The 13,501-nt window shown below is 44.8% G+C and overlaps 1 protein-coding gene across 12 annotated transcripts in view; it reads left to right on the forward strand.

Moving 5' to 3' along the window:
* The window catches only part of DMD (dystrophin), a 2,510,493-nt gene that overhangs the window by 897,554 nt on the left and 1,599,438 nt on the right, over nt 1-13,501 (forward strand). For all 12 annotated transcript variants that reach the window (XM_033949686.1, XM_033949693.1, XM_033949692.1 and 9 more), the window contains exon 7: nt 12,972-13,090. In XM_033949686.1, the coding sequence (XP_033805577.1) occupies nt 12,972-13,090 (119 nt within the window). The remainder of the gene's footprint in view (nt 1-12,971; nt 13,091-13,501) is intronic.

Raw genomic sequence — 13,501 nt, forward strand, 5'->3', positions numbered from 1 at the left:
ATTTGGCTTCAGGCCACTCTCTGAGATTCAGCTTTAGGAAAGACTCTGAGTGACGTGGCCTCACTTTTTCCACTGAGAAGGTGCGTCATTGTCCTTGGTATCATTCTAGGTCAGGGGTGGGCAACTCCGGTCCTCGAGGGCCGGAATCCAGTTGGGATTTCAGGATTTCCACAATGAATATACATGAGATCTATTTGCATGCACTGCTTTCAATGCATATTCATTGGGGAAATCCTGAAAATCCGGCTGGATTCTGGCCCTCAAGGACCGGAGTTGCCCACCCCTGGCCTAAGGCAATGGGATAAATGCACCAGGTAAAAGTGTTTATTTAGCGACCAGAAAAAGGAAATCCTGAGTCTCTTTTTTTGGCGCACAACGTTTGGCATTTCTGTCTCCAGCTGCATCTTCTCTTTGGTCTAATACAGGGGTGGGCAACTCCGGTCCTCGAGGGCCGGAACCCAGTCGGGTTTTCAGGATTTCCCCAATGAATGTGCATGAGATCTATTTGCATGCACTGCTTTCAATGCATATTCATTGGGGAAATCCTGAAAACCCGGCTGGATTCTGGCCCTCGAGGACCGGAGTTGCCCACCCCTGGCCTAAGGCAATGGGATAAATGCACCAGGTAAAAGTGTTTATTTAGCAACCAGAAAAAGGAAATCCTGAGTCTCTTTTTTTGGCACACAACGTTTGGCATTTCTGTCTCCAGCTGCATCTTCTCTTTGGTCTAATACAGGGGTGGGCAACTCTGGTCCTCGAGGGCCGGAATCCAGTCGGGTTTTCAGGATTTCCCCAATGAATGTGCATGAGATCTATTTGCATGCACTGCTTTGAATGCATATTCATTGGGGAAATCCTGAAAACCCGGCTGGATTCTGGCCATCGAGGACCAGAGTTGCCCACCCCTGGCCTAAGGCAATGGGATAAATGCACCAGGTAAAAGTGTTTATTTAGCAACCAGAAAAAGGAAATCCTGAGTCTCTTTTTTTGGCGCACAACGTTTGGCATTTCTGTCACCAGCTGCATCTTCTCTTTGGTCTAATACAGGGGTGGGCAACTCCGGTCCTCGAGGGCCGGAATCCAGTCGGGTTTTCAGGATTTCCCCAATGAATATGCATGAGATCTATTTGCATGCACTGCTTTCAATGCATATTCATTGGGGAAATCCTGAAAACCTGACTGGATTCCGGCCCTCGAGGACCGGAGTTGCCCACTCCTGGTCTAGTACCTGGATTTGCAGACCAGTGCTACTTTTTGGTACCCAGAAAAAAAAAATCTCCTTCCGCACTCCCTAATTCCATAAACTTGGGAGCACCATTTTTGTGACCAGCGTGCAAAATTGTGCACACAGGTGTTAGAATAGCACCTAACTTACCCCCCCTTTTACAAAACCGTAGCACGGTTTTTAATTTATAACATTTTTATTGAAGAAATCAGTAAATATACGATATTTTAATACAATAAAATAGTCATTCAATTAAAATTCATCATATTCATTTCCATCAAATATCTTTCATTTCTTCAAAATATATTTCCAAAATAGCCATTACATCTCTCAATACCCTCCCCCTAATTCCTACCCCCTTTCCCTTTTCCTATTGACCTCTCCCCCTATCCCCCCAAAAATTTAATTTTTAACTTTTTTATTGAAAGAATCATACTAATCCCCCCAAACCCAATGAAAGTTGACAAAAACACAGAATAATAAAAGCTATGACCGTAGCACGGTTTTTAACGCCGGCCGCGGCGGTAACAGCTCCGACACTCATAGCTGTTACTGCCACGGCCGTGCTAAGAACCGCACTACGGATTTGTATAAGGGAGGGGTTGGGGGGGGGGTTAATCATTTAAGAGAGCAGGAATTAGTTTTAATTGTCAAATCATGACTTTTAGGTGACATTCATTGACATCATTTTGCAATTGCCAATGCAAGTGCACTTAAGTGGTATTCTATAAAAGTAACCTCTTAATTCTATAGTACATAACTGCAACATGGGAGCGGCATGGGTGAGTCCGTGGCGTGCCAGGCACTTATTTGCTAAGTTCATAGAATCCTGCCAGTTACATGCCCAGCTGACAGCCTTTGAAACGGCACAAACAGGACCATCTGATGCCAGCAACGCGCTCCGTACAATGCACCCCCCCTGGAACTGCTGTCCCCGCCCACTGCGCCACAGCCAAGCGGGGAAGGCAATGGGCAGGACACAAGTTTGGAGACCTTGCTTCACGTGTAAACTGTGCGTAGCTCGCTACGACCCTGGGCGTAGATGCTCACCCTTAAAGTTAGGTTCTCAACCCCGACTTGGGCTTCTGTGCTCTTAACCCTTTCAGGACCATAAGGATCGTAGGCCAATTTTTGTGGTTTTGACGACATTTTTATGGTAAAAAGGGCTTGCAGATGCCAAAAAATTGATTTTTTTTTTGTGAAATATCATTATTTAAAAAAAAAAAAAAAAATCAAACTTCTGGCTTATGGACAGTGTGGCAAGTGAATCTTCTCGTCAATCTGGCAACGATGCTAATGAATGAATGTCGGAACCAGTTTGTTTACATAAAGGCAGTATCATATGGAATCCGTACATATCAAATTTAGAACTGTAGACTATCCCAATCAAAATTTATAGGATTTTAAAGTTATGGGACAAATATGTCCCTTGGTTAACAGCTTTGCCGTTACAGGATACTTGTGTAGCGTCCAATTTTTGCGCACATGGGCTTGTGGCGCCTTTCGTGAGTCGATCCCATCGTCTCTCGGTTGGTTCTGTGTAATATTACACAGGGTAATATTACACAGGGTGTAATATTGCCAGGGTTCATGAAATTATGTTTGTCAGACCATTTATTTTGCTACCGTGTTTCCCTGAAAATAAAACAGTGTCTTATATTCATTTTGGGTCCAAAAAACGCATTATATTCGAAGCAATTTAACTTCATGCTCTACCTATAATAACCTACGCCAGGCCCTCAGTCTGCCCTTAACTCTGCCTCCAAATCTATGCCTAGAATTATTCATAGAACCGGCGCAAATTTAAAAAACAAAAAAACGACTTATAAGATCACAGAACTCTTGGTACATTAACACTCACCGCTTTGGTGGCAAAGCACAGTTAACTAGCCCGGTATAGCAAGTCCTCACTTCAATATTTCAGCCCAGCCGTACTTGTTCTCTACCCGAGCTGATGTAGCAAAGCTCATACTAAGGTATACAAGGGCCAGCGACACAGACAGAGGTCGTCACCTTATCTTCTGGCGGGTGAGTGCGGTGAATTCCACGTGCAGTGATCTGGCTGCCCGCGGAGGTTGCCATACGCATGCGCTAGCGTATCAGGCGACCTCTGATGTTGCTCGCCTGCGCATGTGTCGGGGTGAAACTTGCTGCATCAACCCGGACAGAGAACAAGTGCGGCTGCGCTGATTTATTGAAGAGAGGAGGAGGCGGGGCTTGGATGTCTTGGAGGATCCTGGGTAGGTAGTTGGTCACTGGGAGGGATAGAAAGATGCTGCAGAGGGAAGGCCCGGCCCCGGGGGTGCTGGGTCGATCTTAACTAGGGCTTATTTTGGGTGGAGGGCTTATATTAGGAGCATCTTTTAAAAAAATTATTATTATTTCAAATTTAGATATCATTATACAAATAATAATAAAGAAAGGATTGTACAAAACAAGAAAATAATGAAAACTTTTCCCTTAAATCAACATTAACCACTATTCCCTCTAGCCCACATCACGGGAGAAGTTAGCCTGATACAATTTAGGAAATAAACATCAAAATAATCATGATTCAATGATCAACTATTAGAACATAAGAATTTCCACCAGTGGTCCATCGTGCCCAGCAGTCTGCTCACGCGTCAGCCCTCTGGTCAAAGACCAGCGCCCTAACTGAGACTACCCTACCTGCGTACGTTCTGGTTCAGCAGGAACTTGTCTAACTTTGTCTTGAATCCATGGAGGGTGTTTTCCCCTATGACAGACTCCGGAAGAGCGTTGCAGTTTTCTACCACTCTCTGGGTGAAGAAGATCTTCCTTACGTTCGTACGGAATCTATACCCTTTTAACTTTAGAGAGTGTCCTCTCGTTCTCCCTACCTTGGAGAGGGTGAACAACCTGTCCTTATCTACTAAGTCTATTCTCTTCAGTACCTTGAATCCTCTGTTCGAGGGAAAAAAGACCCAGTTTCTCTAATCTTTCACTGTACGGCAACTCCTCCAGCCCCTTAAGCATCTTAGTCGCTCTTCCCTGGACCCTTTCAAGTAGTATTAATGGTGCAAATAATACTTTTCTAAACTCCAATTCTATTTAATTCAGATGGAGACTGTGTACTAGATTCATGAAGCTGCAAACACTCTTCAAGGTGTACAGAATGCCAAAATATATATTCACATTCTTTAAATTTAGCATTATCTCCACAAAATTTTGCATGTTTATTTTGAAAAAAAGCTTTCATAGTTAAGGACTTATCTATCTCTCTCACACAAGTCACCAATAGAGTAGACCTAGTTTGACTCATATCTTGTGAGTCTTCAAGGAAACCCGTCAAGTCAAACTCTGTTGGTTCTAACTGGTCTACTCCTAATTCTGTAGAACATAGTATGAATTTGTTGTGGGCAAAGTTTTTATGTGAGCCAACCCCAAGATTTCTTTAAAGTATTTTCGCAGCCAAATTTCTGACGTCAACAAATGAGTCTTTGGGAAATTGACTAGGCGCAGATTTTTTGCCCGTAACTTATTTTCCATCATCTCAAATCGAGTGTGAATAATATGTGAATCTTTAACAGCTGAAGAAGACACAACTTGTAGGGTTGAGACTTGAGATTCAGTTGTTAAAATACGTTTCTCCAAAACCTTCAAGTTGGAATCAATATTTTCTAACTTATGAACTACTTCTTTAGAAAACTACATTCTGAGTCACCACTGACTTCAATAACCCCTCGACCCTAGTATTAATCATCCACAGATCTTTAAGGGAAACATACCGTGGCTCCTCTCGGGTCTCTCGTGCAACCAAAGCCTCCTCCTGGAAGGATATTGCTTTTGGCATCTCTTCAAAAACTAATAAAGGAGGTACTGGTAGCTCAGACAAGACCGTGGGAGGAGTACTGGATCCATTTATCAGATCCAAACCAACAGATGTATTTGGAGGAGGAGGTGGTGTTCGCTCTAAGGGGCTGAGCGATGCCCCTGATAAAGAATCTGCGTCCTCAATTTGTCCAACGGCACTAGGAGGCAAGAGGTGCCTATCCATAGGACCAGCTGATCCAAGTGTCGAGACTTTTGCTTTCACTTTTCTTTTCCCCATTAGCATTAATAAATAAAACAGTCATATGTATCCTGGAAATAATGGCTCTCCGTGTCTCCTGTGTCTCCTCATGTCTCCAAGGGGCTCTTGCCTATGTCTCCGTGCCGCAGTCGCGGCGTCCTTTTCACTCTCCAGTGAAGGACCTCGATGACGTAGGGGTGTCTGTCTCTGCGGGTGCCCACCAAGATTCAGCACCCCAAATCGCCACCTCGCCTGATATTGTTCAGGACACTGATTCTCAGCGGCGAGGAAGCAGTCTCTCAAAACAGCACCTCACACTTAGGTAACGCTCCCATATTAGGAGCATCTTTAAAAATCATGCAGTTAGATTGATTTACAGATTGAAGAAATACGATCGTGTTACGTTATTTTATTGCGAATTGCATTGGCTGCCTGTGGAAGCTCAGGTATTGTTCAAGATGGGCTGTTTTTGTTTCAAGGTTTTATATGGTGCAGCCCCTACTTATCTGGCTCATGCTCTGTTCAATTTTCTTTCTGTAAAAGGTTGTAAAAGCAAGAAATTCCTAAATCACTCTTTAGCATCTCAGGCAGCTTCTCATGAAAAAGAATTCCGATCATTGTTGCTCACAGCTGTTTCTTTCAGACATTTTAGAAAATGGCTAAAAAGCTGTCTTTCTCCAAATACCTGACTAGCTGACTCCTTCAAATATATGATTATGTTTAATATTTATAATCTTTTGCAAACCGCATAGAACTTTTTGGTAACGCGGTCTATAAGTATAATGTTATGTTATGTTATTTTCGGGGAAACACGGTACTTAAGAAGCATTAAGCCAGTATGGCTACTTATAAGCTGTGTTGCATCTTCATCATCTGTTATCCCTCTCCATGTATTATTTCGCACAAAGATCTGAAGGTGGTTTACAGAGATGTACAGCTATACAATGGAAGGGCTGGTAATGGGTGAAAGTAGCCAATTTGCAAGTTCTTCCGGAATTAATCCAGCTACCTCTCCTCCCTTGTAACCAAAAAAACAAAACAAAACCTGTTGTAACTTCACTGGAAATGTCCAGTTAGCTCTTTTGTAATCTGCCTTGAACTGCAAGGTGTAGGCGGAATAGAAGTCCCTAATGTAATGCAATGTAATGTAGAGAAGGACTTGGGGGTACTGGTTGATAAAACGATGAAACCATTGGCACAGTGCGCAGCGGCCTCAAAGAAGGCGAACAAAATGCTAGGTATTATAAAGAAAGGTATTACAACCAGAACAAAAGAAGTTATCCTGCCGTTGTATCGGGCGATGGTGCGCCCGCATCTGGAGTACTGCGTCCAATATTGGTTGCTGTACATTAAGAAGGATATGGCGATACTCAAGAGGGTCCAGAAAAGAGCGACACGATTGATAAAAGGTATGGAAAACCTTTCATATGCTGAGAGATTGGAGAAACTGGGGCTCTTTTCCCTGGAGAAGCGGAGGCTTAGAGGGGACATGATAGAGACGTACAAGATCATGAAGGGCATAGAAAGAGTAGAGAGGGATAGAAAGAGAGAGAGAAAGGGAGACAGAGAGAGAGAGAGAGAGAGATAGAAAGAAAGAGAGAGAGAGAGAGATTGGAGAAAATGGGACTCTTTTCCCTGGAAAAGCGGAGGCTTAGAGGGGACATGATAGAGACGTACAAGATCGTGAAGGGCATGGAGAGGGACAGATTCTTCAAACTTTCGAAGACTACAAGAACGAGAGGGCATTTGGAAAAATTAAGAGGGGACAGATTCAGAACCAGTTCTAGGAAGTTCTTCTTCACCCAAAGGGTGGTGGACACCTGGAATGCGCTTCCAGAGGGTGTGATAGGACAGAGTACAGTATTGGGGTTCAATAAGGGATTGGATGATTTTCTGAAGGAAAAGGGGATTGAAGGGTATAGATAGAGGATTATTATACAGATCCTGGACCTGATGGGCCGCTGCGTGAGAGGACTGTTGGGCGCGATGGACCTCTGGTCTGACCCAGCAGAGGCATTGCTTATGTTCTTATGATGAAAACAGAGAAACAGTGAACAAGATTACATAAAACAAAGAAAAAAACACATAAAAATACTCATAAAAACCAATCAAAGCAAACCCTTCGGATGTAGCCTTAGATACCAATAACACAAGCATCCGTAAGGAAGTTTAAGCACAAGCCATCAGTCTGCATACAATAACTCTCTGAGGGGACAGGCCATATGGATAACAGTGGCTGGACGTGGCCATTGTTGATTTTCTGGAGCTCCAGGCCATCTGAGCTTATTGTTAGCGATTTCTCCATTTTCCCAGTCCGACATGTGCCAGAAATATCAACACTGTTCATATTTGTCGACTGAGTTGGCCTCCGGTCCGTTCAGAGTACACCGGGGAGAGGCAGCGAGTGCCAAGACAGCTGTAGAGTCTGGTGAATGAGCTCTGGGCTGACATTTGACACCAGTTGCGGTTACAGATGGGAAATATTATTTCAAACGACCTGCAATTATTGCATTAAGTCGGGCTGTGCTGATGGCTAACAAGTGCGTTGAAATCTGTGTGATTACCTTGCACAGTACGGCTGTGCTCCATTAAAGCTGGCAATGCTCTGAAATTGGAAGCTGTCCGTTTGTGCTTTTCTTTTTGGCTAAATGACACACACAGACTCGTCCGATGTTGTAAAGTACATATCCCATATGTTGCATTAAATTCTAGTGCTCTGAGTAATGGTCGAGTCCTTTGTACCTTGGTTTGCAAACAACCCATTGTAATTATTAGTTATCATTTCGTTCCGTACCTTCTCGTTGCCTACATAATGATTCAGCCGCAGAGACGCTTATTAGCAGTAATTACTTAAAATATAAAAGCGTTTAGTTAAGACTGAAACATAAAGCATAATGTTTCGGAGCTCGGTAAATTGCATTCCGTTTTCAATGCCACAAGTTTTGGTGGTATGGGATGGGTAACAGAGCACCTTGGTGACACCAAGAGAAGCGTTTGCTTTGCCGATGTCGCCTGCATAGTTCTACAATGCTATGAGGGGGTGCTGAAACGTTCTCAGGCCAAGCAATCAACTTCCAAAATCCTGCGCCTTACTTTGCCCCTGTAGTTGAAAAGCGTGCTATCTTATTTTGTTCGGTGCCAATTTGCAGAAACACAATTCTACGTTTTGACATTGCTTCAGATCATTGATTGAACCATAGCCACGTCGTTCTCTTCTCGGTTGGGCTGAGAACTTTTCATCACCTCCTCGCAAGCTACAGCCGGATGCCAGAGACAGTAGAGTTCCACAAAGCACTTTGCTTATTCACTACACTGCCAGGTCCTGTGTGATTCTCTCTTGGTTTTCTATGCATTACAAATCATAACATTATTACTGCTTTTGTCACGTTCTTCTTATCCATTCATATCTCCCTGTTTTCTCACCTTACCCACCCCTCCCTCGTCTCGTGAGACTGTCATTGGAATGCATATATATGTGTCAACATTTGTTCATTTCCGATCTGAGGGAGAAGAGCTACCTTTGAAAGCTAATCCAAAATATATAGTCAGTCCGACAAATTTGCTATCATCCCTGTTTCGTTTATTTCTGTAGATTACCTTTAAAAGGGTTGGATGATATTAAGCAGGTCTGAGAGAACAAAGACTTTTATGCTTTCCAAAACCAAACCAGGCCTGAGAGATCAAAGGCTTTCCGTATTATAAATGCAACAAATGCATTTCACACTCCTGTGCAAATTTTCTCTGGTGGTTTGATAACAACAGGATTTGAGGATGGTTTCACTAGAATATGAGAATCAAAGGGCTGGATTCACAGAGCAAAACGATCGTGTACCGATCGGATTGCGACCCCTTTGCGCCCTGATTTCCCTCCGGCCCGAATCACTTACCTCTCTGCCGACCATCCTCCGATTCGCGCATGCAGATGAGGGCAACGGCATGCAAAGTAGGCAGGGACGCGATTCATTAACCAAAACCCTGCAACACCGACTGGGCTGACCTATCACAAACGTTCGACTGCTGAGGACCAGTCGCTCAAGCCCTTTCCAACTGCCCTGCTCTCTGCCCTGTCAGCCCCGACTCTCCCGCTAACCCAGATCGCCTGCCTGCTGCGATCGCCTGCATCCCTGGAGCTGCCTGCCCGAACGCCTGCCTGCCCTGATCGTCTGTCTGCCCCAACTCTCCCACCCTTTCCCACAGTGCAGATGGTCTGCGCATGTGCAGGGATCGCTATAGAGCGATCCCAGCAGGCAGATGGGGGCGTTCCTACGATCGCCCCCATCTGCATATTGTTGTTTCCAGAATTCATCGAACCTGCCCAGATCGGGCAGGTTCGTTAATATAGCCAACGTGTAGTGGACACCTGGAATGCGCTTCCAGAGAGCGTAATAGGGCAGAGTACGGTACTGGGGTTCAAGAAAGGATTGGACAATTTCCTGCTGGAAAAGGGGATAGAGGGGTAGAGATAGAGGATTACTGCACAGGTCCTGGACCTGTTGGGCTGCCGCGTGAGCGGACTGCTGGGCGTGATGGACCTCAGGTCTGACCCAGCAGAGGCACGGCTTATGTTCTTATGTCCTTATATCTGCGCATGCGCGCGTACGTGCGATGTCATCGTGCCACACCAGTGCATGCGCATTTGCCCTCCAGCAACCAGGCAACCAGGTTGAGGGGGGGCAGGCCTGGGGGTGGGGCCATGGGTCTGGATTTTCATTCCCAAAAATCTGGTGACCCTAGGCCACCATCCCTGGCACCTCCTGCTCTTGCTATGCCACCGAGTGCCAATTAACAGTTTTTAAGCGCTGACGACCACCAGGCAAACTAGAACCAGATATTTAATGCCAGGCTATGTCAGGGTCTGCAATGATGCCTGGAAGTCACGTGTGTACGTAGACCTGGCAAGTCTCCATCTCCCACACTCCTGCTGAGGAGCCGGGATCTCCCGTTGAGCAGCATCGCACCCAGCAGCAGCAAGAGAGGCCTTCCCAAAACATTTTCTGCTTCTGCAGGAAGGAAAGCCTCCATTGGTGGGGCTGGGTGGAGCTGTGGGTTGGGCTGGGCGGAGTCGTAAGTGGGGTGTGGTTGTGAGTGAAGTTATGTGCAGATTGATGGGTGGAATGGAGCGGGCGGGGCTTCAAATATTCCGCATAGGTCAGCCCCCTTGGCGGCTCTGGGATATGGCTAATATTCATTACCACAACTGTACATCTAACTGGGCAAAGCTAGGACTGTCTTTTCTGTGGTCCAACTTTCCCAATTAGTTACATGGGTGCCAGCACTGAATATCGCTAGTGCCCACAAAACTTTTGAGACCACCCCAACCTTGCCCCAGACTGCCTGGCACTGCCTGGAGAGTGTCGTGGCAATTAGAACTGATATTTTGTGTCGCCACCAGGTTAAGTGGTACTAAATGTTGACAGCTGGCCAGCTTGGCATGGATTAAGCAAGCATGAGCCTCTTCTGCCTGCTTAAACCACGCTGAATACCTGCCCCCATAAATTTCAACTCACACACTGTAGTAGTAGTTTCCCCTTTTCAGTTTCTAGCTCTGATGTCTCTGAATTAGTGCTGCCCGATTCGCCGATTCAAATCAATTCACCGATTCGCTTCAGTGAATTGATTCAAATTGATTTGTTGTCCGAGAAAATCGGACTCACTGATTCAGCGACCCCCCACCTTGATGAGACCTGACATACCTCCGTGGCCTTTCCTGCCAGGGCTTTCCTTCTGCCGTGTCACTGATGATGGCATCGGTGACGTGGCAGAGGGAAGTCCTAGTGGGGCAGGTTATGAAGCATACTGTTCAGACCGCTGCCACTGCTGCTGCTTTAGGAAGCCTCAGAGGTATGCCAGGTTTCACGGTGGGAGGATTGGTGGGATGCTTTTGCATAGGGGGATGGGAGGGAGGGATGGAAAGCTGCTTTGCAGGGGGATGGGTGGGATAGGAGGAAAGCTGCTGCTCAGGGGGATGGGAGGGGAAGAAAGGAGAGAGGAAGAGTTGGGATGGAGGCGTGAACAGGACAGTGAAACAAAGAGGTAGAAAGGAGGGAGAAATCCTTCATATGGTGGAGGGGAGGGAGACATGCATGGAGAAGAGAGAAGGAGAAATGTTAGACAAAGGGGAGAGGGCAGGGAGAGAGAGAGAGAGATGGTAGAGAGTGGGAAAGAAAAACATGTTGGATATGACAGTGGAAGACAGAAAAAAATAATTTTATTTTCTATTTTGTGATTACAATATGTTAGATTTGAAATGTGTCTCCTGCCAGAGCTGGTGTTAGACAGCGAGCATGAGCTGGGACCTAACAGAGAGAGAAAGAAAAAAGGTATTTTTTTATTTTGTTTATACCATAGCACCGGTGTGAGGTTGGAGAGGGCAAACGGAGTGGGGTGGGGTGGGTGGAAAGACTACAAAATAAACCTGCCAGGACGTTTGAGCAACTGGGCAGGAAAAGTGAATCAAATCAAATCAAAATATCGATTCCATAGGCTGAATCGAATTGAAAAAATTTTTCCTGAATCTAGCAACACTACTCTTGGTGGTCCACCTAATGAAGGTCACTTGAAGAGTTTTCTTTTGCTGCCCAGGAGGAGGGTTAGACTTAGATCCAGGGGTAGAGCACTGATTCCCAAACTTGTTTTGAGGAAACCCTAGCCACTCGAGCTAACTCTACATGCATTGAAGGTGGTGGATGCCTTGAAAACCCAACTAGCTGAAAGTCCTTTCGGATGTTTGGGAACCAATGTTGTAGAATATTCTGGTACATGTTACCAGCAGAGAGCAATGGGCTTTAGGAAACAACTATGTGTGAATAGAGTTTGTCTAATTGAGTTTCACTGTTGAATTCTTAGAAGAGTCCGAACACAAACAAGACTGTGGAAGACAATGGAAGACACGTTTTATTTCTTCAAATAATCCTAACAAACAGAGTCCATATCCTCAGGGATCCTAGATGTTAAATACGGTCGCAAATACAAATGTGGAAAAACAGTAATGACTTGGTAAACCAAATGGATATAGCACAGTAGGAGAACCTAAACTCTGCCGTGTATTTGTACACTGTATGTCACATCTAGGATCCCTAAGGAAGGCAAGTTCCACCGAAACACGGCCCAAGTTGGGTCCTCACAAGACAGAGATGTAGACTATGTTTGTTAGGATTGTTTGAAGAAATAAAAACATGCATTATTGAGAAAGACATGGGGGAAGCCACTGCTTGCCGTGAATCGGTAGCATGGAATGTTGCTACTCCTTGGGATTCTAGAATCTTGTTACTCTCTGGGATTCCGGAATCTTGCTAATCTTTGAGATTCTGTACGGAATGTTGCTACTCTTTGGGATTCTAGAATCTTGTTACTCTCTGGGATTCCGGAATCTTGCTATTCTTTGAGATTCTGCATGGAATGTTGCTACTCCTTGTGTTTTGGCCAGGTACTAATGACCTGGATTGGCCACCGTGAGAACAGGCTACCATTGGTCTGACCCAGTAAGGCTATTCCTATGTTCTTAAGAACATTGTTTTCCACAGTCTTGTATGTGTTCGGACCATTCTCTTCTTTTGAAATTGGTTTTTCTTCTGTTGTTGCTGCCAAATTCTAAGAAGACACCTCTATTGGTATCTACACCACATGAGCTATGTTTTTGTATGAGAGAGATTACACTTGGGAATTAAACGGAACGGAGAAGAGAGGGATATTGAAACTGTGCCTGTTTTCCAGACCAGACCTGTTGGAGTGGAACAGCGTTGTGAACCAACAGTCCGTCATGCAGAGGCTAGAGCACGCTTTTACCATAGCTCAGCGGCACTTGGGGATCCCGAAACTCCTTGATCCTGAAGGTCAGTACAGCCCATTAAACCCTTTTCTCAGTCAATGCATTGAAGCACTTTGCTTGCGGAGTTCTGGTTTCCGGAAGCTTAGAATTAAAGCATTCTGACCATTCCAGCATGTTAAATGCTCAATAGCAGACACAGAAACGAAACAATAATTTAATGCAACACTGTGTGACACACAAAATTAATCTGAACTCAAGCAGGTTATTGCTCACAGCTGTCAAAATAAATTGCACAGGAAGTTTATCAAAGTATCATAGGGGTCCTTTTACTAAGGTGCGTTTCTTTAAGTAGTGATTTTCCTTGTTTGCTGATTTTCCAAGGGATTATCTGTGTTCATTTGTTTTAATTGTTGTAAAATTTTATGGATGTAACATTTTTGTAAACCATTTTGGTTTAAAACGATATAGAAATTTT

Source organism: Geotrypetes seraphini, chromosome 6, assembly GCF_902459505.1.
Source record: "Geotrypetes seraphini chromosome 6, aGeoSer1.1, whole genome shotgun sequence".
Lineage (NCBI taxonomy): Eukaryota > Metazoa > Chordata > Amphibia > Gymnophiona > Dermophiidae > Geotrypetes > Geotrypetes seraphini.